Source organism: Palaemon carinicauda, chromosome 41 (assembly GCF_036898095.1).
Source record: "Palaemon carinicauda isolate YSFRI2023 chromosome 41, ASM3689809v2, whole genome shotgun sequence".
NCBI classification, from domain to species: Eukaryota; Metazoa; Arthropoda; class Malacostraca; order Decapoda; family Palaemonidae; genus Palaemon; species Palaemon carinicauda.
The window spans coordinates 7,751,114-7,778,549 of record NC_090765.1 but is presented as its reverse complement, the minus strand read 5'-3'; the positions used below and the strand labels follow the sequence as shown (position 1 = coordinate 7,778,549).

Below are 27,436 nucleotides of genomic sequence, written 5' to 3'. Positions count from 1 at the left end.
CCACAACCCCCTTTTTGGGGGATTACGTTCAGGACCACCTCCGGAAGGGTGTCATCCATTGCACAAAATTCATGAACTTTCAAGGGCGGCTATTCTGCATGCCCAAGGAAGGTTCGAACACTCTTCAAACTATTCTGGACTTGTCCCCTCTGAACAAATTAATTCTGAACGACAAGTTCCAGGTGCTGGCTATCTCGCAAATACGGACCCTACTAGCCAAGGGGGCCTACACCGTCTCTATAGATCTTACAGACGCCTAATAGCATTTTCCGATAGGTCGGCACTTCTCCCCCTACCTTGGTTTCACACTGGTAAGAAAGGCCTACGTATTTAGAGCTCTGCCCTTCGGGCTCAGTAAAGCTCCAAGGATTTTCATGAAAATAGTCGAAGCCATCGTCCAACAACTTCGGAACAGGGGCCTTCAAGTGATGGTGTACCTGGACGACTCATAGAGCCCAAGAGGTCATGAACTTCCTACAATCTCTGGGCTTCTAAATCAACCTCAAGAAGTCCAGGCTATCTTCAGCTCAGAAATTCCAGTGGCTAGGACTTCACTGGAACCTTCAGTTACACACCCTCTCTCTACCACAAGGCAAGAGAACGGAAATCGCAAACTCGGTCAGGTGCCTACTTTGTTCAAAAGTAGTCTTGGGGTCGTTACAGTTCGCTACCATAATGGACCCAATCCTGAAGCAAGGTTCAAAGATGCCAACAGAGTCTGGAGAAGAAAGACATCCAATGCTCGGAGAGATCTTCGCCACAAAATGCCCGCCCGTAAAATCATTCTGTTTCATTCTGGAGCAAGTCTCGGAACTGTAAATTGATCTCTTTGCGATGAGTTTCAACAAAAAACTTCCCCCATATGTAGCACCAAACTTGGACAGAACTTTCAAGGGAACAGTAGCTCTGGTAGCTCCCAAATGACCCAAGAGCATTTGGTACCCTCTTGTTCTGGAACTTAAACCCCTCCAGATCCTTCTTCCATCTCCAGTGCTATCCCTGGTTGTTCAACAGACAACTGTCTTCCCTTCCTCCTGGATAACGAAAAACTTTCAGATAATGATTTTCCTGCCCTCGCAGCTCAAAGAAAAATCGGAGTTGCAAGGGAAAGAATCTACTTCATAGAAGAGTACAAGTCCAACATCACAAAACGACAATAGTAGTCTTCTGGGAAAATGTGGGTTGTGTTTGTGAAAAGTCATCAGCCCTCTTCTATTTTTATGGACTTCTGTATTTCGTTCTTTATTCAACACACGGTCAAGATCTAGCCTCTACAACTATTACCTCATGTAAGTCGGCACTGACTAGACCGATCATGTATGCTCTTGATATCAAACTTAATAGCCAGCTATTCAATAAGATCCTAACTTGTGCTAAACTAAAACCTAATGCGCCTCCTAAAGCTATATCATGGTCGTTGGATAAAATCTTGCACTTTGCCTCTTCGATAGATAACGCCTTTGCCTCTCTGAGTGATCTTACTCAAAAGTCTGTCTTTTTGCTTGCTATGGCCTCTGGTGCTAGATTCAGTGAGATTGTGGCCCTTTTCAAGGGATGATGCCCACATTGAATTTTTGGATTCGGGAGAGAAACTTTTATCCAGATCCTGCATTCTTGGCGAAAAAACGAACTTCCCACGAAACGATAGTCACCCTGGAAAATTGTTCCACTACAGGAGGACCCTTCTCTGTTTAAGGTTCTGCGAAGAACAATTCTTGGTTTCCATGAATGGAAGAAAATTCTTACTCCCGAAAAAGTGCTGGTAGCAATGAAAGGAAATATCGGTTTTAGTGGAAGTAGAGAATAGCTTCGAAAGGTGATTAGAAAAATAGGTTTTCGCTATGCAAAGGTAAACGGTTGACATTTCTTGATGGAGAAAGATGATATTCTGTCTTTGCGAATAAATATTTTACGAAAAGTAAGAGATGCAAAGAAATGAAGAACGTCTAACTTTATACTGGGACGAAACGTGTAAACCAAAACTACAGTGTTGATAAATGCTGGATAAGTAGGCTACAAGCTCCTCTAAACCAACAGGCCTTAAACAACCCACTGGGAAAAGGGGATGTTTTATTGTTTTGCAAGCTCCTTTAAAGCAACAGACCTAAAACAACCCACTGGGAAAAGGGAATGTTTTATTGTTTTGCATGCTGGCTCTAAAGACAGTTTTGTGCCAAATGCACAATTGATATTCCTTACTAAAACTGATCAAGATTATCATCACCAGAGGAACGGCATTGTGTTCGAAAAGTGGTTCCGTGCGCAACTCATTCCTTATACTGTATGCCTGTACCGTCTGTTAAAGTCGTGGATAACACCACCTACCACTCCTTGAAGTTGGGCAGTACGCCAACATCATCTAAAAAAGGTATCTTCAGAGAATGTATTATAGAAGAGGGGATTATTCAAAAGAACACTTGCTAAAAAGAGAACTGTTACAAATGGTGAAAAAGCACACACGGAACATGGAAAATAAGTATGTCATTGACAAGTTTACAGCAGAGTACAGCAATAAAGTGATTCATATACTGCCGCACTAATGTCAATACAACCCTTTTGAATATATATGGGGCCATGTAAAAAACTATATAGCAAGAAAAAACGGATTTTGAAGCAAAGCGAAAAATCTATTTTTGCGTGAGATGGCCATGTCGTCCTGATGGAAGGTTCCTTTAGGCAGCCTTCTAAGGGATATTTAGCTACAGTGATACTCCCAGAGAATTGACCATATGTCTCCAGAATTCTAACTCCTGGCGCGAGTATCCTTAAAGATATTCTTAAGGATATCCCATAATATCAGGGGACTTATTTCTTGATACGACACATGGCAATCTTCACCATGAATAGAGTTTTCACTCTGAGGGGGAAGAGTGGTGAAATTGAAGGGAAGCCGTCATCAAGGTTAACCGGTGGATCCCCTTCCCGTACTACTACAGGGCCCAACATTGCTACCCATTCCTTGTAGCAATTAAGCATGGTGGCTACAGATAGAGTAGTTTCGGGTGGGGATTGTTACGTATGTACACTTCTTTTCTTCGAATAGGAGGGCAGATCCATCAGGACGACATGGCCATCTCACCAATAAATAGGTTCTCTTTGCTTCAAAATAAATTTTTTGGGGTCAAGGCATGTCGTCCTGATTGAAGCTTACCAGTGAATTACTTGAAAGTACTATATCTGTGGGTTTGTATAAGTGCCTTAACCTTGAGTCAGCTTCTATATGGTCACCCAGACCACCTAATATATGACGGTACCATTATTCGTCATATCCGCTAAGCTTGGAACAATCTTAGGGCTTCCTGCCCCATGCAGGGAAATTGTCACTTGACTGTAGAAGCGAAAAGGTTTGTATATATGTCGGAACAAATGCAGTTATCTTACTATAATTATGTTCACATGTAATGGTACCTTCAAGTGTTTACCTTATTTTGAGGAAAATAAGTCAGAACTGTCTAATTTTATTCAGCTACTTTTGGGGCGAATTAGACGCAAATACATTTCTTTATTTATTTGTATAGGCAACATAAATGTAACAACTAATGTATTAAAATGGAATCTTAAACTGTACAGCCAACATTTTAAAAGTACACATATACTTATCACCTGTAATGGAAGAAATATATTAATTATGATAGCCACTCAAAACCATTGTCAAATTATTAAGATAATTTTACTATAAATGTTGGATGAATTTCAACACTGTGTACAAGTGTACACATGGCACTGCTGTTATTGGTTTGATTCTACACCTATAAAGAACAGTCCTAGGGGCACCAGGGTGACCCTTTATAAAAAGTGTTACACTGAAAGGTGTTAACACCTTTTCACCCAAACTGTAAAGCCCCTAACAGTTCACTGTTCATCGCAGCACTAAACGACAGGTTTTACAACACTACCTGCCACCACCACAAAGTGTTTCAACTCGTGCACTTGCTTCGCATAACGTTTATAGAAGACTCTAGAGGATTTCCAACCAGTGTATGAGCGGTCTCTCTCAAAGTCCATATACTGAAAAATGCCCTCAGTTGTTTCAGGGATAAGTTTGATCCTGAGGTTTCGCCTTTGAAGAGCTGTCCTCCCTTGAAGTCTGAAGTTCTTCAAAGATAGACCTTTAAACACTCTACTGGACATAGAGAGACATCTTTCTTCAGAGGGCAGATTCTCCAAGGACCCCACCTTTTGGTGGGTAGCTCGTTTTTGGTGAGAAAGGTAGGGTTGGGAAAAAGATTCAGTTCTCCCACTTCTGTGAACTGAATATGGCCCTCATCTCTTGACAGGGCTACTATTTCAATAACTCTAGCCCCTGAGGCTGTAGCGAACGAAAGTATCACTTTCTGTGTTAGATCCTTTAGAGGGCAATCTTCGTTGTTCAAGTTGGAAGCGTAGTGCAAGACTTTGTCCAGAGACCATGAAATGGGCTTCGGAGGGGCTGCAGGTTTAAGTCTAGCGCATGCCTTCGGAATCTTGTTGAAAATTTCGTTCGGAGGTCCACCTGGAAGGCGTATAGAAGAGGCCTAGTCAAAGCTGACTTACACGTAGTTATCGTGGTGGAAGCCAAACCTTGCTCGTGAAGGTGGATGAAGAAGGGCTTTGACAAAAGCGACCCACTTTTTCCAAGACGATTCATATTGTATTCTGGTTGACTTTGACTAGTATTCTAAAAAGTCGATACTGTCTTTCGAGATCCTAAATCTTTTCTTGACTGCTAAGGCGAGAAAATCATGAGATGAAGGTTTTGGGTTTTCTGTGATGAAGCGAAGACTGTCGACTTCTGAACCAGTTGGGATAGAACTGGGTTCGGTAGAGGAAACAGCCTCAACTTCAGTTCTAACACCAGAAGGAACCAGTTGCTCTTGGGCCACTTGGGGGACACCACTGCTGCTGTTCCGTTGAAGGATCTCAGCTTGTTGAGGACCTTCAGCAGTAGATTTGTTGGTGGGAACAGGTAGATGTGAGTCCATCTGTTCCAGTTGAGGGACATAGCATCCGTCACCTCTGCCTGAGGGTCCTCGTATGGGGCTACGTATCGATGTAGTTTCTTGTGTTCGCTCATTGCGAAGAGGTCGATCTGCAGTTCTGGGACTTTGTCCAAGATGAAGGAGAATGAGTCTCCGTCTAGGGACCATTCTGACTATTGGCTTTAGCCTGGATAGAGTGTCCACTGTCACATTGCAGAACCCTTGCAGGTGAACTCCTGATAAGTGCCATCTTTTCTTTCTTGCCAAGCGAAAGATGGCCAGCATCACGTGATTGATGGAGGGCGATCTCGAGCCTTGTCGGTTCAGACATCTCACTATCACTTCGCTGTCCAAGACCAGCCTGATGTGGGCTGATCTGTGAGGGGATAGCTTCTTCAACGACAAGAGGACTGCCATGGCCTCCAGAATGTTGATGTGAAAGGTCTTGAACAGGGATGACCAGGTCCCTTGAGCTTTCCTTTGATGGGAGTGACCTCCCCATCCTTCCGTCGAGGCATCCGTGTGGATGGTCACCGATGGGGGAGGTGGTTGTAAGGGAACAGTCCTTGCCAGGCTCTTGACCTTCGACCACGGCTTGAGAAGCGATCGTAGTAAGGTCAGTACTGGTCTCTGTAGATCCCTTCGAGCGTTTGATGCGTATCTTCTCCAGACTCCTGACGCATCTTTTAGCTGTGCTCTTAGCACTGGGTCTGCTACTGCTGCAAACTGGAGAGAGCCCAGTACTTTTTCCTGTTGGCGTCTTGAGATCCTGTTGGATTTCAGTAGTCTCTTGACAGAACCGGCGATCTCTCTCCTCTTCTTTGGTGGAATGGAGAGACGGTGTGACTGCAAGTCCCAATGGATTCCCAGCCATTGAAATTCTTGAGCTGGAGAGAGGCGAGACTTCTTGTAGTTGATCTTGAATCCGAGATGTTCCAGGAACTGGATCACTTTCTTGGATGCCTGCAGACAAGCAGTCTTGGATGCTGCCCACACCAGCCAGTCGTCCAGGTAGGCGGCTACCTGAACACCTTCTAGGCGTAGTTGTTGTACGACTGCGTCCGCAAGTTTTGTGAAGATCCTTGGGGCTATGTTTAGTCTGAAGGTCATGGCTCTGAAGACGTACTTTGTCTTCTATAACTTGACTCCTAGATAGGAGGAGAGGGGATGACTGACTGGAAGGTCCCAGTAAGCATCTGCCAGGTCTATTGAGACTGTGTACACCCCTTTCGGTAACAGGGTCCTTATGTGTTGAAGGGTTAGCATCCTGAAGAGCGTCCAAGACCTTGTTGAGTGGCGACCAGTCTAGAATGATTCTGAGTTTGTCTGAGTCCTTCTTGGGAACACAGAACAGCCTTCCCTGGAATTTGATGGACTTTGCTTTCCTTATCACCTTTTTGTTCAAGAGTTCTAAGGTATATTCTTCCAGTAAGGGGGTGGAGTGTTGGAAGAACTGAGGAAATGAAGGAGATTTGTTCCATTTCCATCCTAGTCCATTCTTGATTAAGCTGTGGGCCCAGGGATCTAAGGTCCAACGATCCTGAAAGTAGAGGAGTCTACCTCCTACTTGGAGCATCTCATTGCTTGGATGGTCCTGAGGGTTTGCCACCCTGACCTCGTCCTCCCCTCCCTCGTGAGGGGTTTCTTGAGCCCCCTCTAGATCCTTTTCCTTTCGGGCGAAAGGTAGTGGTGTGCTTCTCAAAACCTGGGTTGAAGGCTGGTATCTGGGCTACCAGCTGTTGAGGCACCACTTGGAAGGTGGTTTGTGGCTGAGCGACCACTTGGGGCATCATGGTCATGGTGACCGTGGGATGTTGTACAGGTCGAGAAGGCAGTCTTGGCTTCTTCAACTTCCTCTTAGGTTGAGGACCAGCATCAGGGGAAGATTTGCTCTTCGAAGACATGCCCCATTTTTGGAGAAGATTCCTATTCTCTGTGGCGGCTTTCTCGACGACTTCTTGGGACTACTTCCTTTGGAAGAGGTCCTTCCCTAGATACAGGAAGTAATCAGCTTCCTGGGTTCGTGTTTGACCATTGCATTGGCAAACACAAACTCCCTGCAGGCCCTCCTGGCTAGAGTGGCCATGTGCCTCTTGGCCAGGACTGTGTACATGTCTGGGGTGCTAGCGACACCTGCACACATCTCCATGCAGGTTTGGAGGGAAAGAGAAGCGGCTAGCCTCTCTTTTGTCTCCTGTTCTCTTCTCAGGAGAAAATCCAACAGCTTCGGGAGGTTCTCGCTGAACTGCTGTCCTGCGATGTTCGCATCGAGTTTCGAGACTGAGAAGATTATGTGGACCTCCTTCATTCTTCTCATCTGTCGACAAGGCCAGAGACAATGGCCTACACTCCTCAAGTGTAGTGCATGGTTTGCCTGCATCAATAACCTTCAGCACACTTTGGAGAGCTTTCGACAAGAAGGGGAAAGCTCTTGAAGAAGGAGCAAGAAAAGTAGGGTGTTTCTTGCTCAGTGCAGAAACTCTAAGAGTTGGTATGCCCTGCCTTTTTTAGGGTACTCGTCAAGAGAGCCTGTGCCTTGTCTTGGTCGAAAACCATGACTTCCTTTTCCGTCTTTTCTTTAGACTCTGGCTCACTCTTCACCCCAATGAAACACTCTGGGTAAGCCACAAATTTTGACCAAAATTCAATGTCGTCCAGGGGGACGGCTCCCATCTGCTCCCAAATGTAGAGTTTTCCATTGGTAATTGGCATAAACTCTGCATACCTCCAGGGATTGGTTTCTGAGTAGGGTGTCGGGTCCTTTACTCTGGGTCGCTTGAAAGACCCATGGGAAGTAACTCTGAGTTGCTTCGCGGAATTCTTTCGTCATTTCCTTCTTCATATCTACATTTCCTTACGTAGAGTGTCCATTAGTAACTTAATTTGGGCCATAACCGCTTGACCCAGCGAGTCTAATGAAGGGGTAGGAGCCGGAGACGTGGACGGTGCCGGCTGGAATGTCAACACAGACAGAAGGGGGTCCTCCGCTTCCATCGACTTGAGATCTTCGTTTCCTCCGGTGGTAGGGCCACATTTTCTTCAGGATCCTCTTGAAGGAGATCCTTTTCTGTGTCCTAGGATACTTCAGACATCCTCGCCTCCTGATGGATGTCCATGCCTTTCATTGCTTCGTTGATGTCGGCCTCAACTGTGATCTGGATGCAAGGAGGCCCGGGTCGTGCCTTAGGGACGACGGCATCAGCTGTTGCCTTCGTGAATAGCATGCTTCTCATCATGTCATTGGGAAGGTACGGTCCTGTAGAGTTCTTCTGGAACCCTTGTACCCATTTCCGAAGCTTGTCCCTCCCAGCGTTCCTCGACTCCATCTACTTGGGATCACTGAAACCCTCGGTCATCAAGGCCGAGCAGATGTTGCAGTCCTTAGGGTCCCAATACCTCAAGGTTTCGGTTGGGATCGAGCAGGGGCATGAGACCTGCACATAGTGTTACCACAAAAGTTCTTACTCTTGTGGTTACAGTACATTACTTCGCATTTCACCTTGGTCTCCTGTAAAGAAAGGAAAATGAAATGAGTATGTGGTAATTTATCACATTTGATAGATTTTGTATGCATGCATAAAATGGTTTTACCATTACCATATAGCTTAGGATAGTAAGCTAGAAATAAAATAGGAAAGACACATATCTGTGTCTTCTGTCCAGTCAATCACTTTGACCTTTGACCTCCCTCAATATTAATATTTAGAATTTCCTTATTCAAGGAAAATTAGAGTGGAAGAGCTCTAATCTCTAGAGCTAAAATTAGTGTATAGTAGCAATAACCCTTCCATAATGGAATATTAATATTTTAGGGTAAAAATAAATATTAAGTTCTGATTATCTATGGCTCATCAGGGTATTGAAGGAATACATCTCTTCAATATTATAATGTCTCAATAATGGACTGTGAGAGGACACACAGAATATGTTGGAAAATATAAACTACTGTAGAATATATACTATAGTTTTCTGCCTTCAGTATGTACTATACTGCAGAATACTGGCTACTGTATAAACTTTATACTGTAGTTCTGCCGGCATGCTGCCGGCTAGGCTAGTACCTGACGGCACTAGCCGGAGAGAGAGGGGACGCATGGAGAGAAGGGCTATCTTATCATTATAGTTTAGTACAATATATATAAGGGTGTAGGGGCTACTGTCCCTACTGCCTTCTCCAAGAATGAGGGTTCAAATGGAAGGGGGGAATATATCATTCTAGCTTCCATCCAGCCACAGGGTCTGTCGCCGGCTACTCTGCCGGTTCCAGGGATTGTGGATGGCAGTCCAAGAGAGGACTGAAGAACACTCAAAGTCATCAGGGCCTCCCACCGGCAACCGCCATGGCCGGCACCTTTCCCGGAGCCTTGTGTCCGTAAGGGGAAGGTCGAAGTGGCAATCAAGCTGCATATGTAGGAGCCCGGCCGGCAACACAACCTACCCGGCGAGCAGGGAGATTGTAGGATACCGGCCAAAGATATTGCAATGGCTAGGCCATCGCTAAAGGACAGAGAGGGGAAGGGAAAGGGTCTTGTGTTTCTTGTTGGAAGAAGGTGGCACAATTGCCATCCACTTTCGGTCACAATAAACTCAGAACCATCGATTCCTCAGCCCAAGACCTTGCCGAAACAAGACATGTCTTCTAGACCACAAGGGAGAAGGTGGTGGCAGTGCACTTCCACTTTCGGATGCGGGGTAGGGAAGCTAGGCTTCCTATGACTGCAACTGTAAACCGGCAGGGGAGTGACTACTCCCCCGGCAGTAGAGTTGCCGACATCAAGACTGAGTACTCTGAGTTACTGTCGTAAATCAAAGCCGGGATGCTCACTGGTAAAGAGGGAAGACAGAAAACACTAACCTAGTCAAGCCGGAGTACACTACTCTATGGCAAGACCAAGATAGAGTTATCGCCTAATGGCGACATTTAGAGGGAAAGAAGGGTTTACCCTTAAATCTCTTAAAGAGCCAATTATCGAATTATTTAAGTAATTCTAGGAGATATACTATCTCCTATTGAATTGATAAAACGATACAAGAGGGTAAACGGGGATAATGCATGAAAGCATACTAAAACGCGTAGGCTAGCCTAGTGCGAGTCGAGATCTCGGCTACGCTATATCACCGAGACTCTAACGTATACGATCAACACATTGTAAGGAAGAGGAAATATACATGCATGATCTTATCTTCACTAGTATAATTTGCCTTAATAGCTATACTGTAATTCATTAAAGCTAAATGCCGGGAACGTCGTTCTACTGACTAAATAAGGCATATATGGTGACCTGCTAAGCTCCGATAAACACAACTAAATTATGCTAATTTAACTGTGAGAAGGGAGCTAAAAATTATACACAGGAAAGATTAAGTACTCAACTTTCCAGAGGCTGAAGATGCTGGAGAATGCATGATATATCCTGAGATTAGTAACAAAACACCGAGAGCAATCGGGAGATACACAGTGCGTAATTGGCTGCTAACAAAGGAATGGGTAGCCATATTGGGCCCTGTAGTAGTACGGGAAGGGGATCCACCGGGTAACCTTGATAACGGCTTCCCTTCAATTTCGCCACTCTTCCCCCTCAGAGTGAAAACTCTATTCAGGGTGAAGATTGCCATGTGTCGTATCAAGAAATAAGTCCCTTGATATTATGGGATATCCTTAAGAATATCTTTAAGGATACTCGCGCCAGGAGTTAGAATTCTGGAGACCTATGGTCAATTCTCTGGGAGTATCACTGTAGCTAAATATCCCTTAGAAGGCTGCCTAAAGGAACCTTCCATCAGGACGACATGGTTTGAGCCCAAAAAATAACTTTGTAATGGAAGACTTAAAGGTACTACTACAGGAATCACTGGATAGAATAACAAAAGAGTATTGGAGCAAAGCTGTAAGACATGCTGAGACTTTGCAACAAAGATGCAAAGAATGATATTGCCATAAGTAGATTACAGTAATGCCTCACAATACGAAATTAATTAAGGCCTTAGTAGCTTTCGTACTGTAATTTTTCTGCACTGTGAGTCTCCTTTTACATGTAAATAGCCTAATTCGTTCCAGGCCTTACCAAAACACCACATTAAATACTTATGATAAGGCTAAATTCAATCAAACAGAACCATTCAGTAATAACCTATCCGCTAATAATCTATAAAGTAAATGTATAATTAGAGCAAAGAGTAAAATTAAGCAATAATACATGGAAAATACAGTAACAAAAATGTGTAGCCTTACCTTTGGAGTGAGGCGATGTCTGAGAGCGAAATGGTGGGATGGTAGAGGAGGATGACAAACAGCAGAAAACATTAACACATGACAGAAAACATGTACACTTAACTATGCAAAACAGAGTAATAAATTACAGAAAACAATAAAACTTAATTTTAGGGAACACATTAACAAATGGCAGAAAATATTAACACTTAAATTTATGATAAACTTTAAATTGAATATATTTTTTTTTTCTGATTTTGAATTTATTTCCTTTACATTTTGTATTTTATAAATGTAATTGTTTATTTTCTTCATCACTGACACTTTTCTTTCTTTTTGGATCACTTTGAGCTTTCTCTTGGTGTACTAGTACCGAAGGCCTCTTTTTAAAAGAAAACTATCCAAGGAAGCTTGTTTCTGCCAGCTTCTCAAAGTGTTCCTCGATAAGCTCATTGATGTTGGCTTCATCAACTTCCAGACTCACGGATGTTCCGAGTGTAACAATCTCGGCAACCTCATTTTAAGCAATAAGTTCAGGATTGTCAACTTTTTCGCAATCGTCTTTGCTTCAGCTTGGCCTATGTGGCTACCCTAGAAACCAAGTGCGGAGATGGCATCAGACCACAGCTTCTACACAGAGTTCAAGGTGTGCCTCTAAACCTCCCTCCACGATGTATCAGTGATTATGAGGCTTATCACAGCATCAAAATGCTCCTTCCAAAATTCACGAAGGGTGAGGTTTGTGCTCCTAATGATTTCGAAACATATCTTGGAGATATTTCGTGTAGAGTTTCCTCAAGTTGGAAATCACTTGCTGGTCCATGTGGTGGAGGAGAGGGGTAATGTTAGGCGGAAGATAGAGAACCATGATGAAGGACTACTCTGCTAGGATATCTTCCTCGAGGCATTATCTTCCAGAAAAGCCCAGTTTTGTTGCAGTTGAAGACTTGCGGGGGACTGTAGCCTTCCTGGACAGTCAACTCGTTAAATGTCTCAACCAAGGCTTCGGCCACTTTCGTATCTGAGCTTGCAGCCTCCCCATGACGCACCACCGAATAAACGCCAGACCGTCTTAAATTTTTCAAACCACCCCCGAGAAGCCTTATACTCTGGGGGTACCTGCACCGTCTTCAGCCTGAGCATGCACGAAATCACCCAAAATGGCGCTGGCCTTCTGGCTGATTATCGTTTTGGTGATATATCTCCAGCAATTTCCTTGTCCTTAATTCAAACAAGTAGCAGTCTCTCCATCTCATCATGGACGTGGCTCCTCATGCTGGAGGAAACAGTCACGCCCTTAGAAGGTGTTGATGCTTCAGTGGCTTCCTTCTGTTTAAGGATAGTGCCTTTTGTAGATGAATTTCAGCCATATTCCTTCATGTTCACACTTAACTGCATGCCAGGCCTGTATTTCTTGATTATTTCCATCTTTGTCCCCATAGAAAGCATCCTTTCTTTCCCTGCACATCAGCCACTTTCTTGGGACCCATAACTAATAAACTTACGTAAATAGGATACAGTGCAAAAGTCACGAAAGCGAAATCACAAACACAAAGTTAATGCGTACAATACCACTGCCGAAATTAAATTGAAGAGGAACGCCAGTGCGTAGATGCATGACGGGATACAGTACAGTAGATGCTAACCAATAGGAGAGCTGGATCATATGGCGGTAACTAGCATCTGAGTACTGTAGCTCCTTTTGTAGCGCGAAACATTTTTCGTAATGTGAGTCGGAAAATTCTTTGCTTCTCGTTTCGCAGCACGAAAATTTTGTAAGCAGAATCTTTCCTATCGAGATGGATAACTATTCTTAACTCTTTTGTCATTGATTTCAACGACAATGATTCGCTATAAAGCCAGGTTTTCTTGTTTTACCGAGAATTTGATAATTTTTTTGAAAAATAGATGTTTAAATAAGCAAATTTTTGTTTTCCTTCAAAAGATAAGTATATTAAAAGATGCTACATATAATGCTAACATCTATACAGCAGTATTTACTTTATCCATTAATACATAAAATGATAGAAAATATATGCAAATACTACATATAAAGGAAGAAATAAACAGAAAATATTTGCAAATAATACATATAAAGGAAGAAATAAACTGATTTTGAGCAAAGTGAAAAATCTATTTTTGGGTGAGATAGCCATGTCGTCCTGATGGAAGGTTCCTATTAGTAGCTTCCAAGGGATATTTGAACTACAGTAATATTCCCTGAGAATTTACCTTTAGGTCTCAAGAGTTCTAACTCCCGACGTGAATATCCTTAAAATTCTATTAAGGATATCACATAATCAGGGGACGTATGCTTGATACGACACATAGTGATCTTCACCCCGAATAGCGTTTTCGCCTCGAGGGGTAAGAGTGGCAAAAATAGAAGGGGGGCCGTTATCAAGGTTACCCTTCCTCCCATACTACTATTGAGTATCTAGATGGCGGTTATTCGTAGTAGCATTGAGCATGGTGCTACAGATATAGTGGTTTTGGGAGGGATCCTGCCAAGGCCTTTTCTATAGAAAAGGAGGGCGGGTCCATCAGGACGGCATGGCTATCTCACCCAAAAATAGATTTTTCGCTTTGCTCAAAATCCATTTTTTGGGCTCAGGCCATGTCGTCCTGATGGAAGTTTACCAGAGAATTACTAGAAAGTACTGCATCTTTGGATTTTCATAGGTGCCTTAACCTTGGGAAAATTTTTCTATGGTCATCGGGACCATTGAGACAAATGATGTTTACCGTTATCCGTCATTACCAGTAGTCATCGACAATGTTAGTGCTTCCTGCCCCCTGCAGGGAAGAGTCATACTAGACAGTAGAAAAGGGGTCTCAAGATTAGCATATATTGTATGAACAAACATAAGTATTCACCAGATATACAAACGGTCTCGCGGTTTGTATATATTGTCGGAACAATATAAGTGTTGTGGAGGATTAATTTTTGTTTTATTTTTATTTATTTTTTGTTTGCCAAATCCTGAGAGAGAGAGAGAGAGAGAGAGAGAGAGAGAGAGAGAGAGAGAGAGAGAGAGAGAGAGAGAGAGAGAGAGAGAGAGATGGGTAGTTAGTGTATCGATTGTTTGTTGTGAGAAAGACTGTTGGTACAAATGAGATTGTTTGTTTATGTTTTTAGTTAGGTTACGACAGTGGTGAATGTCTTGGATGAATGCTTATTTTGATTTGACTGCTGTAAGCGTCAGTTCTTGTGATTTGAATGCTGGATTATCATTATTATTTACCAGCGTGGAAGTGTTTAATTATTTTGACAGTAGGTACAGTTTTGTTTATCTTTGCTTGTCGTGATTGTGAGTAATAGGAACTATTTATTATTTATCTTTGATTATAGTGCGATAGTTTAGTTAGCTAGGAGTGTTCGTAAGTGTTTTTCTTTTTTTATTTCTGCAGGCCGTGATTCCTCCCTGGATAAACTTACTCCTTTGGAGAGAGTTCCCTTGAATGTTAAATTGTATGTTGATGACCTGGCTTGTTAAAGGAACTTGATACGACTGCTCAGATTTAGATAAACGTTGATGACACGGACTGAATGAACCTTCGATTGATGATGATGATGATACTGCGCACATGATGATACTGCGCACAAACCAGACAAATTAATACAATTGTGTATATTTGTCAGTGTTCCGGTTGCTGCAGTGTTGTGTTTGTTTGGCTATTAAAGACAGTTGGGCCTTGTGTGGACGAAAGTGTCCACTCAGAATCATATATATATATATATATAATTATTAAATATTGGTTGCGGTCTATTTTAGTTTTAAGTTTGTTAGGGTTTTTTTTTTTTTAATGGTGTTAGGTTATTGTATGTTTAATCTCCAAGTTTATGATTTATTTTAGTTTTAAGAATATAGTGTTAAGGTTATGGTTTGTTTTTGTTTCCCTTCAGTCTAAGAGTTCAGTTTATGATAACGTAAGGGGAAAGTATATATTGAGGAGACAATTGTCAGTAAGTAAGATTCAAGGGTGGGGGGGTTGTTATTGCAATATCACGCCACAGTGTCAACTAATATCTATTGTTTGTAAGCATACAATGATTTGAGGTTTACTTAACTAAATAAGTACGAGAACTCTGGCATATTTAATGTGCAAATTGCAGGGCGAAATAGGACGCAATTACATTCTAATAGACATTTATTTCGAATAAATGACTAAATGGAATAACTAGTGTAACGAATGTAACGTGTTAAAGGAATTATATGTGTATCTTATACAGAAAATATTTTTCCTCCCTGAAAGGGAAGAATGAGTTCCACTCTAAACTGGAAATTTTGATGAATTTTCCCAATATAATTTCTGTAAATGTTGTATACTATCAACACTGTGTACTATGTACACACGGCAGAAGTGTTATCTGTATAATTCCACACCTGAGATTTAGAACAGTCTTAGTGTCACCATGGTGACACTCACCCAAAGAGTATCGCACTGGAAGAGTCAACACCTTTCCACCCTAATTGATAGTTCCAATCAATTAACTGTTCATCGCAGCACTAGACGGCAGGTTTTAATACACTACCTGCCACCACCACATAATGCTTCAGTTCATGGACTTGCTTAGCGTAGTGTTTGTAGAAAAAACTGGATGATTTCCATCCAGTATATGAACGAAGATGCTCAAAGTCCATATACTGAAAAAAAAAGTTCAGTGATGAAGCAATTTTCCTCGGATCATGACCTGCGGGTGTACTGTCAGGATCCGCTCTGCGAATGAAGTAGGTGAGCTTCGCCCTCAATTGTTTTAGGAATAAGTTTGATCCTGAGGTTTCTCCTTTGAAGACCTGTCCTCCCCTGAAGTCTGAAGTTCTACGAAGATAGACCTTTAGACACTCTACTGGACATAGAGAGACATCTTCCTTTACTGGACATAGAGAGACATCTTCCTTCAAAGGGCAGATTCTCCAGGGGCCCCATCTTTTAGTGGGTAACTCGTTCTTGGCGAGAAAAGCTGGATCAGGAAAGATTCAGTTCTCCCAATTCTGTGAACTGAATGTGACCCTCATTTCTTGATAGGGCTATTTCACTAACTCTAGCCCCTGAGGCTATAACAAACAGGAAAATAACCTTCTGGGTTAGATCCTTGAGAGAACAATCTTCATTGTTCACAGATGAAGCATAATGTAGGACCTTGTCCAAAGACCATGAAATGGGCATCGGAGGAGCTGCAGGCCTAAGTCTAGCGCATGCCTTCGGGATCTTGTTAAATATTTCGTTTGTCAGATCCACTTGAAAGGCATATAGAAGAGGTCTAGTCAAGGCTGACTTACACGTAGTTATCGTGTTAGCTGCCAGACCTTGATTATGAAGGTGGATAAAGAAGGACAGACAGAAGTCCATTGAAATTTCTTTCGGTCATTTTGCCTTAACAAAAGCAACCCACTTTCTCCAAGACAATTCATATTGTCTTCTAGTTGACTTAGACTTGTATTCTTCTAAGAAGTCTATACTGCCTTTTGAGATCCCAAATCTTTTCTTAACTGCTAGGGCAAGAAAATCATGAAATGAAGGTTTTGGGTTCTCTGTGATGAATCGAAGACAGTTAACTTCTGAACCCGTAGAGATAGTGCTGGGTTCGGTACAAGGGCCAGCCTCAGCCTCAGTTCCATCACTAGATGGAACCAGTAGCTCTTGGGCTATTTGGGAGCCACTAGAGCTGCCGTTCCTTGGAGGGATCTCAGCATGTTGAGGACCTTCAGCAGGAGATTGGATGGAAGGAACAGGAAATTCCGGGTCCCTCCGTTCCAAACTATGGACATGGCGTCCGTTATCTCCTCTTAAGGGTCCTCATATGGGGCTACATATCGAGGTAGTTTCTTGATGACGCTCGTCACGAAGAGTTCGTTCTGCAGTTCCGGGACTTGTTCCAAGATGGAAGAGAATAAGTCTGCGTCTGTGGACCATTTTGACTCTATCGGCTTGAGCCTGAGTAGAGCATCCGCTGTCACATTGTGGATCATTTGTAAGTGAACTGCTGATAGTGCCGTCTCTTTAGGCAAGGGATGGCCACTATCACTTTGCTGTCCAAGATCAGCCTGATGAGGGCTGATCTGCGTGGGGAAAGTTTTCCCAACGTCATAAGGACTGCTATGGCTTTCAAAATGTTAATGAGAAGGTCCTTGAACAGAGATGACCAAGTCTCTTGGACTTTCCTTTGATGGGAGTGAAATCCCCATTCTTCCGTCGAGGCATCTATGTGGCTGATCCTCGATGGTAGAAGTGGTTGCAAGGGCCCGGTCCTCATTAGGCTCTTGGCCTTCAACCATGGGTTGAGAAGTGATGAAAGTAAGGCCGATATCAGTCATTTTAGATCTCTTCGAGCGTTTGATGCGTATCTTCTCCAGACTCCTGACGCATCTTTCAGCTGTGCTCTTAGCACTGGGTCTGTCACTGCTATGAACTGGAGAAAGTTCAGTCCTCTTTCCTGTTAGCGTCTTGAAATCCTGTCAGGTTACTGTCTCTTCACCGACCCTGCTATCTCCTTCTTCTTCCCTAAGAGAAAGGAGAGACAATGTAACCTCAGGTTCTACTGGTTTTTCAGCCATTGAAACTTGAGCTGGAGAGAGTCGAGACTTCTTGAAGTTGATTTTGCATCTCAGATGTTCCAGGAACTGGGTTACTTCTTTGGATGGTTACAGACCAGCCGCTTCGGGTGCTGCCCGTACCAGCCAGTCGTCCAGGTACTTTGCTACCTGAACAGTTTCTAGGCGTGGTTGTTGCACGGCTGCGTCTGCCAATTCCGTGAAGATACTTGGGACTATGTTCAGTCCGAAGAGTTTGGCTCTTAGAACATACTTTATCTTCTGTAACTTGAATCCTAGGTAGGAGGAGAGGGGGCGACTGACTAGAAGATACCAATAGGCATTTGTAAGGTCTATCGAGACTGTGAACGCCCCTTTTTGTAATAGGGTCCTTATGTGTAGAAGGATTAACATCTTGAACTTGCTGTTTCTTATGAACTTGTTGAGTGGCGACAAGTCCAGAATGACTCTGAGTTTTCTTGAGTCCTTCTTGGGAACACAAAACAGCCTTCCCTGGAATTTGATGGACTTTGCTTTCCTTATAACCTGTATGCTCAAGAGTTATAAGGTATACTCTTCTAATACGGGGTTGGAGTGTTGGAAGAGTTGAGGAAATGATGGTGGAGACATGTCTAGTTTCCATCCTAGTCCAATCTTGATTAGGCCTTGGGCCCAAGGATCGAAGGTCGAACAATCCTGAAATTGTTGGAGCCTCCCTCCTAACGGAAGTGTCTCCTTGCTTCGATTGATTAGAGGTTTTACCTCCTTGACAGCCTACCTGGGGCACCGCGGTCAGAGAAACTGGGATTTTGTTGAGCAGGCTGAGGGAAAAGTATAGAATTTTTAGTCTTCCTTTTAGGTTGGGGACCCACATTCGGGGAAGACTTCCTCTTTGAAGAGATGCCCCACTTCTGGAGAAGGTTCCCATTCTCCGTGATGTCTTTCTCGACTACCTCTTTGACTACGTCGTTTGGAGAAAGGTCTTTACCCCAGATGTTTGAAGATATCAGCTTCCTGGGTTCATGTTTCACTGTTGCAGCAGCAAACACGAACACTCTACAGGCTTTCCTAGCCTTCATAAAAGCGTATAGGTCTTTTACTAAGGTGGCCATATGCATTTTGGCCAGGACCATGAGGCCCCCTGTGGCCGCGGGGGCATATAAAAATTAGAATAGTGCCAACGTTATCCCTGCGTGTCGTAAGAGGCGACTAAAAGGGATGGGACGAGGGGGCTGGGAACCCCCTCTCCTGTATCTACATCCTGTGAGACAGCAACAAAGAGATGGAGCTGGGGGGAGAGTGACTGCTCTAGTTTTGGGGTGTTTGAATGTGCGTGGGTGTAGTACGATAAAGAGTAAAAGATGTGAAATTGAAGTATGTTTAGGAATAGAAGGATGGATGTATTGGCCTTGTGTGAGACGAAGATAAAAGGAAAGGGTGAAGTGATGTTTGGTGAAATGTCTGGTAGAGTGTCTGGGACTGAAAGGGGAAGAGCAAGAGAGGGTGTGGCTTTATTGCTGAGTGAATGGATGACAGGTAAAGTAGTGGAATGAAAGGAGATATCATCTAGGTTAATGTGGGTAAGGGTTAGGTTGGGTAGGGAATGTAGGGCGTTTGTCAGTGCGTATGGGCCAGGTAGTGAGAAAAGTGAAGAAGAGCGGAATGAGTTTTGGAATGAATTAACTAGGTGTGTAGAAGGACTGGGTAGAAGGAATTATGTAGTGATTTAAATGCTAGAGTGGGCGCTGGAGAGGTAGAAGGTGTCATTGGGAATTATGGCGTACCAGGTGAAAATGAGAGTGGTGAGAAACTGGTGGATATGTGTGTTGAGCAAGAGATGGTGACAAGTAATAGCTTTTTCAAAAAGAAAGAGTGGCAAATGGAAGAGTAGTAGAAAGGGCATTAATGGATTATGTGTTGATAACTAAAAGAATGTTTGGAAGATTGAAAGACGTACACGTGTTTAGAGGTATGGCTAACGGTATGTCTGATCATTTTTTGGTGGAAGGAAAATTAGTTGTAGCAAAAGAGTGGGGGAATAGAGTAGGCGAGTGTAAAAGGGAGCTAGTGAGGGTTAAAAAGCTAATAAAACCGGGGGTAAAATGTAAATATCAGGAAAGGTTGAAAATGACATATGACGAAGTGAAAGTAAGAGAAACTGGCAATTTAGAGGAGGAGTGGAAGTTAGTAAAAGAAAATTTTGTTGGGATTGCAAGTGATGTGTGTGGCAAGAAGGTTGTTGGAGGCAGCATGAGGAAGGGCAGTGAATTGTGGAATGAAGGAGTGAAGGTAAAAGTGGAAGAGAAAAAGAGGGCTTTTGAAGAAAGTTACAGGACTTGCGGATGGCAGTTCAAGGGAGGACTGAAGAACCTTTGGTGGCAGAAGGGTCTTCCACCGGTAGCCATCATGGCCGGCACAATCTTCCCGGATCCTTGTGTCCATGAGGGAAAGCTGAGTGACTAAACAGCTGCTTATGTAGGAGCCCGGCCAGCACTGCAACCCGCTGGCAAGCGGTGAGATTGCAGAACGATGACCATAGCTAAAAGGACAGAGAGGGGCAGGGAAAAGGGTCCTGTATAAAGTGTAGAAGGCGGCGGCAATGTTGCTACCCCCACTACACAAGGGAGAAACTTTTTCAGTATCGGCGCCATCCTAGGCGGCAGACGAATATCTATTCTTCAATCTAGGGTCTGCCGAAATAGTGTTAGGAGGAGGCTTGCCACCCCCTCTCAACATCGTTTCAGTGCCTGCACCATCCTAGGCGGCAGAAGAATGTCTATTCTTCAGCCTAGGGTCTGCCAGCACAGGACTAGTCTTCTAAACTGGCATCATACCACCACTTTAGGTGCAGTTTAGGGAGGCTATAAGCCGGCAGGGGAGTAACTATTCACCCTGCAGCTCTGCCGCCGGCAGAAAGACTGAATATTCTGAGGTTTTGTCGAAAACCAAAGCTGGACACTCGCCGGCAAAGGTAGGAGACAGAAAACCCTACCCTAGTCAAGCTGGAGTGAACTACTCTATGGCAAGACCAGAAAAGGTTGCCACCTACGGCGGTGCTCAGAGGGAAAGAGGGATTACCCTTAACTATCCACAGGAGACAATTATTGAGTTATATAATTCCAGGAGATGTACTATCTCCCTTAGAATCAATAAAACGATACACAGGGGTAAAAGGGGATAATGTCTGAAAGTATACTACATCGCCTAGGTTAGGTAGCCTAGGCAAGATGAGATCTCTGTTACCTAAATCACCGAAACTCTAACGTATACGATCCACAAAGAAAGAGGAAAATTATGCATACCGTAAGTATCTTTACTAGTATAATTGTGCCTAAATAGCTTTCATAATTTATTAATGCTATTACAACCGGGAAAGTCGTTCTGCTAAATAAATAACGTGTATAACAAACGACAGCGCCCATGGCGCCTCCGGTAACAGGCCTAGCTCCTGAACACAATAAATTACTCTAATTTCACTGTGAAACAGGAGCTAAAAATATATACACTAAAGAATCAATACTCAACTTTCCAGGGGGCGAAAGAAGCTGGAGATTGCATAATAATCCTCACAAAATCGATCTAAAACGTTAGATCAACAGGGAATTCACCGAGCGAAATCACTATAAAAATAGGAATAACCACCATCTTGGATATGGCGCCATCTAGATACTCAATAGTAGTATGGGAGGAAGGGTAACTTGATAATGGCCCCCCTTCTATTTTTGCCACTCTTCCCCCTCGAGGCGAAAACGCTATTCGGGGTGAAGATCGCTATGTGTCGTATCAAGCATACATCCCCAGATTATGCGATATCCTTATTAGAATTTTAAGGATATTCGCGCCAGGAGTTAGAATTCTGGAGACGTAAAGGTAAATTCTCTGGGAATATCACTGTAGTTCAAATATCCCTTGGAAGCTACTAATAGGAACCTTCCATCAGGACGACATGGCCTGAGCCCAAAAAATTGAATAGGGAATGAAAATAAGTAAACTGGTGTAGGCTACTTATAAAAACCCAACCTTTAACTGCTAACCCCAAGGTCTTAAAAGCAAAACTAGTCCCCCCCCCCCATGTTTAATCCAGCTCAACTTCAGGTTTGTTTGTTTTAAGAGTTGTAGAGTTTTAAAGGAAAGTGATCAAAAGAAGAGGAATCCTTCACTAAGTGTTTTGAGAAAGGCCGTCGCTCAACAGTCGGCTTTGATTGGAATGGGCATAGTAGCATCCCCTCCCGCTATTGGGTAGTAGGCGCCAGACCCTCGATAATTTCTTCAACGGCTATTACTATCTTCTGCCTGAGAATACCCCTTTTTAAATAACTTAGGTTTGTATAGCTAGGTAAAGTACAAGTTAATTTTAATTTTACTAGTTAATTTTAATTTAATTTTATTTTTATAATAGCTGATTTTTAACAGAAAATTGATAGGTGCAAAGGTTTTATGGTAGTGCATTTGAGCATTATTTTAGAACTAGTATATGTGACCCATGAAAATGGTGGCTGAATATTTAGATAGATGTGGACACACGTTCAAACCTTCCCAGCCCCATACACAGAATTAAACACTCCCCCTTTCCTAATTAAAATCACTTTCACCAGTGTATGACTACTCTCCCTCCCTACCCTAGGATGGAAGAGAGACAGAGTAGTTACAAGTCTGGAAATGCAGTTGAGTGTGACCAGAAATTATATATATATATATATATATATATATATATATATATATATATATATATATCTATATATATATCTATATATATATATCTATATATATATATATCTATATATATATATATCTATATATATATATATATATATATATATATATATATATATATATATTTATATATATTTAGCCAGACACATGCTCTTTATTATATAGGGATATTACTGTTATATATATATATATATATATATATATATATATATATATATATATATATATATATATATATATATATATATTTAGCCAGACACATGCTCTTTATTATATAGGGATATTACTGTATATACCAATGTAAGTAAGAAAGTAAAGTTAGTTTTCTTTATTGCAGAAGGGAATGTTCTGAAGTATCTATATATAGCACGGCTAAAGTTTCTCCTGGTGACTACTATGATCATGAAACAAGACTCTTTTCACGAGCTCGGGACTTGGAGCACATAAAAACTGAAAAGGGGGTTCTCTTCAAATTTGAAACTCGCAAAAAGGGTTTCATTGAACGTTCAAAAACCGATAAGGTATTGAGCCGCTTAATGTGGGTAATTGACTATGGTAAAGAAACCCCTGTTGATGCTATTCTGATAAAAGGAAGAAAATGCTTAGAGGAAAGATGTTTGGAAGTTCCAGAGGACAATGAGAGGTGCAGGGTATTGTCTGTTTTTTATAATTACCCTGCAAACTTACTTTTGTGTTTTAATGAAGAAATTCCAGATGATGTTTTCAAAACATTTGAGGGTGATCTTCATAGCATGTGTAGTCAACCTTCTTGTGTTGTGTTCTCAATATCATTAGCAGATAAATTTGTATGTGGATATATTTATCCAACTTATTCTAAACCAGGGAAAAGGTTTGATACGTTCATTTATGGTATAAAGGAATTTTGTTCTGTGTTGCGAGGAGCAACAGTAAGCACTCTTCCTATATCTGCTATAGTGGATAAACCAAGCAGCAGCTATAACAACAGATGTTCTGGTAGGTTCAGGGATTCTGTTTCAGATGGTTTCAAAACTAACATTAAATCTGAGTCAAATGTAGAGGTTTTGTCAGAAACTAAAAATACTGTCGGAACCTTTAACTCTGATAACATAGCTGTTGTTCATTCAAATAAACTTATAAAACAAGGCAGTGTAGGACATGGAATTACTAAGAGTTCCGGAGTAAAAGGTGAAATACTCTGCACTCATAAAGAAAGTGTAGGGAGAGGACGAGGAACAATGAAAGGGAGAGGATATAGTGTTGGATCATGTACACAGAGAACAGAGTACACCACTAGAGTTGGTGAAAGTAGAACAAAAGAATCATTAAATTTCTCAATGGATAAGGAGTTACAAGATTTTTGTGATAACTTCTCAATAGAATTAGGTTGTACTCCTGTAAAAAGCCTGAATACTAATAGTGAAAATGTAAAGAAAGTTACTAAAAATACCGGTATTAATGATGTTACTGTTGAATATCTTCACGAACAACATGAGAAGAGGAAAAATACTGATATGGTAACCACTCATACATCGTGTGCTTCCAATGCACTAAATACTCCAAATTCAAAAATCTTGACAGATCATCGTCAGCAAACCCATGGATTAAACATCTCTTGTGGCAACCAGCACATAGACAACGACTGTATAGTATCTCAGAGTGATAGCAGTGATTTATTTAGAGATCATGGCCATGTTAATATCAGTCATCCAAACGAACAAGTTTTTAGACAAGAGGTTGATTTTTACCAAAGTAATGTCGTGGAACAAAATAAAGGTCAGGTCATTCGTGAAGAAAAATTTGATCCTTGTAATAGTGGGAGTACATTGACCATGTCAGAGGACTGTAACAAAAAATTACATGAAGACAATGTCAATAAATCCAAGAGGGGCAGTGCTTCATACAGTGAATTCCCTGAAGATAGTAATGATAAACCAGCTTTCCATACAAAAGAAGAAAATCAACCAGCTAATAAATTCCTAGGAGGTGATATTAAGAAATCAGAATATGCAAAATCACAGGATACCAAGCTAAATCATTCCAGTGAATCTAGGGTGACAATGAAAGAGAGTAGTTTGAAGAATAGTGGTTTGAAACAAAACTGTAATTCTACAATATATAAGACTGCTGAACCATCTAATAAACTTCCAAGAAGTGATATTAAGAAATCAGAAGATGATAATAGGAAATCACAAGTTACCAAGGAAAAAGATACTAGTGAGTCTAAGGGGACAATAAAAGAAAGTAGTTCGAAGAAAAGTACTCGGAGTCAGAACTGTAACTCTACGATATCTGCGAATGCTGAACTAGGTAATGAAATTCCAAAAGGTGATGTTAAGAAATCAGAATATGATGATAGGAAATCACAGGATACCAAGGAGAAAGATACTAATAAATCTAAGGTGACGGTAAAAGAAACTGATTCTAAAAAGAGGGCTCTGAGACACAACTGCAACTCTACAATATCTGAGAATGCTAAAAAGAAAATGGGGCATAATAAGGAAACAAAGAAAAGCAAAAATGCTGAGAAAAAGGTAGACCCAAATATATACTCGCGGGTGGAGACGAACAATGTGCGACCAAAAAAACTCATCCAGGGATTGCGTAATGAAGATCAAAATGAAAAATCATATTTGAAAATAGGAAATCAGGATAATTATAAAGTCAAGACTTGTAAGGAAAAACCTCAAATGAAAAGCACTTTCCTTGAAGCTGATAAAACAGCAGATGATATGCTTGGATTCCAGCGAAAATACTATGGTGTTGTCAATGATACATCTCTTGAGAAAATGATCCTACTTCTAGGGGCTTCAGGAAGTGGTAAGACTACACTAGTGAATTTAGCTGCTAATTATTTCAAAGAAAAGAAATCTGCTGATGAGGAACTGTATCATGTAGTGACTTCTTCACCAACATCAGAGATCACAGCTTATACATTCTGTTCTGCTCCTGATGAGATTCCTATTACAATTATAGATACCCCTGGCCTTAATGATTCGTCTGGAGCTGAAGTACGAGACCATATACAATCTCTTAAAACTTTTCTTGCAAATGCATCAGCCAGTGAATTTCAAATTCATGCAATAGGTTTTGTTGCACAGGCATACTTAGTTCGCTTAACATCCTCTGAGCGCTTGGTAATGGATTATGTGTCAACAATATTTGGCCAAGGTGTTAAAGATCACTTGATAACTTTAGTTACCTTTGCAGATAATCAAGATAATCCTCCAGTTGTTGAGGCCATGAAGAATTATGGAGTGAGCTTCAAACTTTCTTTGAAATTTAATAATTCTGCCTTACATAATAATAAAGCAGAGGAAGTAGATGATATAGATAGAGTTTATTGGAGGATTTGTTGGAGAAATTGGAAGAAATGCATGAAAACATTAAGAGATTTGTCACCTCTTTCTGTCAGTACTATGAAGGCAGTTCACAGTGAGGTATTTGCTTCTACAATACTAAAATCTACTGAAAGAGATTTAACGGGTAATTTGAAAACCTTTTTTGGTTATTCTAAGGAGGACAGAATTAGTTCCAAAGAAGCCCGCAAAGTTTGTGCAGAAATCTGGAATTTGGCAGCTGTATTGCAACATTTCAGAAGTTTGAACAATGGTTTACACAATAGCCGTGAAGATATACTTATTGAATTTGCTGCAGAGATTTGTAAAGCAAAGCAAATATTTGATAAAGAGAACATTTGTTTTCTTTCATTAAATCCTGACACACCCTTAATTATCAGTGGATTACAGGTTATTCGGACCATGGAATCCCTATATAAGCAATCAAAGAGTTTACACACTAAGTCAAATACCTTTTCAAAGAATGTAACAGAGTGGACACACTGCCACTGTTGTGATGATGACCACAAAATGGAAAGACTGTCACGTGGAATATTGGAAAAACTGACTGGATTTGGTAAAGATGTAGTTGCCCTTAAATGCATAGATTGCAGATGCCCTGGAGAAGTACATGGTGTCAGTGAAACTAGATCTCCCTTTCATCCTGACATAGTAATAGAAAAAACATATACTGCTCTTCAAAATGTAATTCATCAGTATTCTATGCCAAACTTCCCCATTCCAGAAGACTGGTATTTGAAGTTCCTAAATCAACTTTTACCATTTGAATACACAGATTTTATGAAGGATATCTATACTTTTGTAACGAAATAGTATTTTAGAATGTATCTGGGTATTGTGAAGGGAATAATTACCCTTGAATAAATTAGGCTACCCTCAATCTAATCGAATGACATTTGATTCTGTTCCATGTTTGTATTTGTGAAATATAATCTGCAGTTAATAAGAAATATGATGTTATATGTATAGGATTACCTATAGACATGAAGGATTTTTCAGTAATGTGTGTAGCAATTTGTAGTGTACTATGCCATTATGAGTATATAGTGATATGAAATTAAAGGGCCATTACCTCTGTGCTCGTAAAAACTCTTTAACATCCAAGAATTTGAGTCTGAATTTTCCTCTGGGTAATTGTTGAACCTTAGGTTAATGATTTGGTGCTCCATTAAAATATATCACTGGTAATAGTATACTACTTTCATTTCGATGAATATTGCTCAAAACTTGTAACCATTGTTAGTAATAATGATTTTTCTTAGTAATAATAATTTGTAAAGTGGTAATTTTTTGGTATTACTTCAGCAGTATCATTTGCAATAAAATTATGAGAGAATACTGTATTTTATATTTCAAAACTTGATTAACCCACATGAGTTTATCAAAGCAAAATGCAAGGCCAAAACCCCCCACTTTTTATGACTAATCAAAGCGTGATGGAAATGAGTAGGGAAAACTAAGTGTGACCATAAATAAAATGATAAAACGATTGGGAATTTTAGAATTAGGAAAGTGGACCAGAAGAGATAGCCAAGGGAAGGAAAACCCTTGTCTTTAAAGTCGAGTGGTTGTTTAACAAAAGGGTTTCTCAAATAGTGGCAGCTTGCAGCAAAAAATTAAAAATGGTAGCCAGTGTATAGATATTGTTCAAAATAAAACAAACATGAAAGGAAATTTTAA

General features: G+C 41.3%; 1 protein-coding gene across 2 annotated transcripts in view; it reads left to right on the top strand.

The window, feature by feature from the left end:
• The window catches only part of LOC137632302 (uncharacterized), a 107,877-nt gene extending 80,785 nt beyond the window's left edge, over positions 1–27,092 (top strand). For both annotated transcript variants that reach the window (XM_068364217.1, XM_068364216.1), the window contains one exon: positions 22,756–27,092. In XM_068364217.1, coding sequence (XP_068220318.1) covers positions 22,756–26,569 — 3,814 coding nt within the window. In that variant the 3' untranslated portion in view covers positions 26,570–27,092. The remainder of the gene's footprint in view (positions 1–22,755) is intronic.
• Positions 27,093–27,436: the final 344 nt, after the last annotated feature.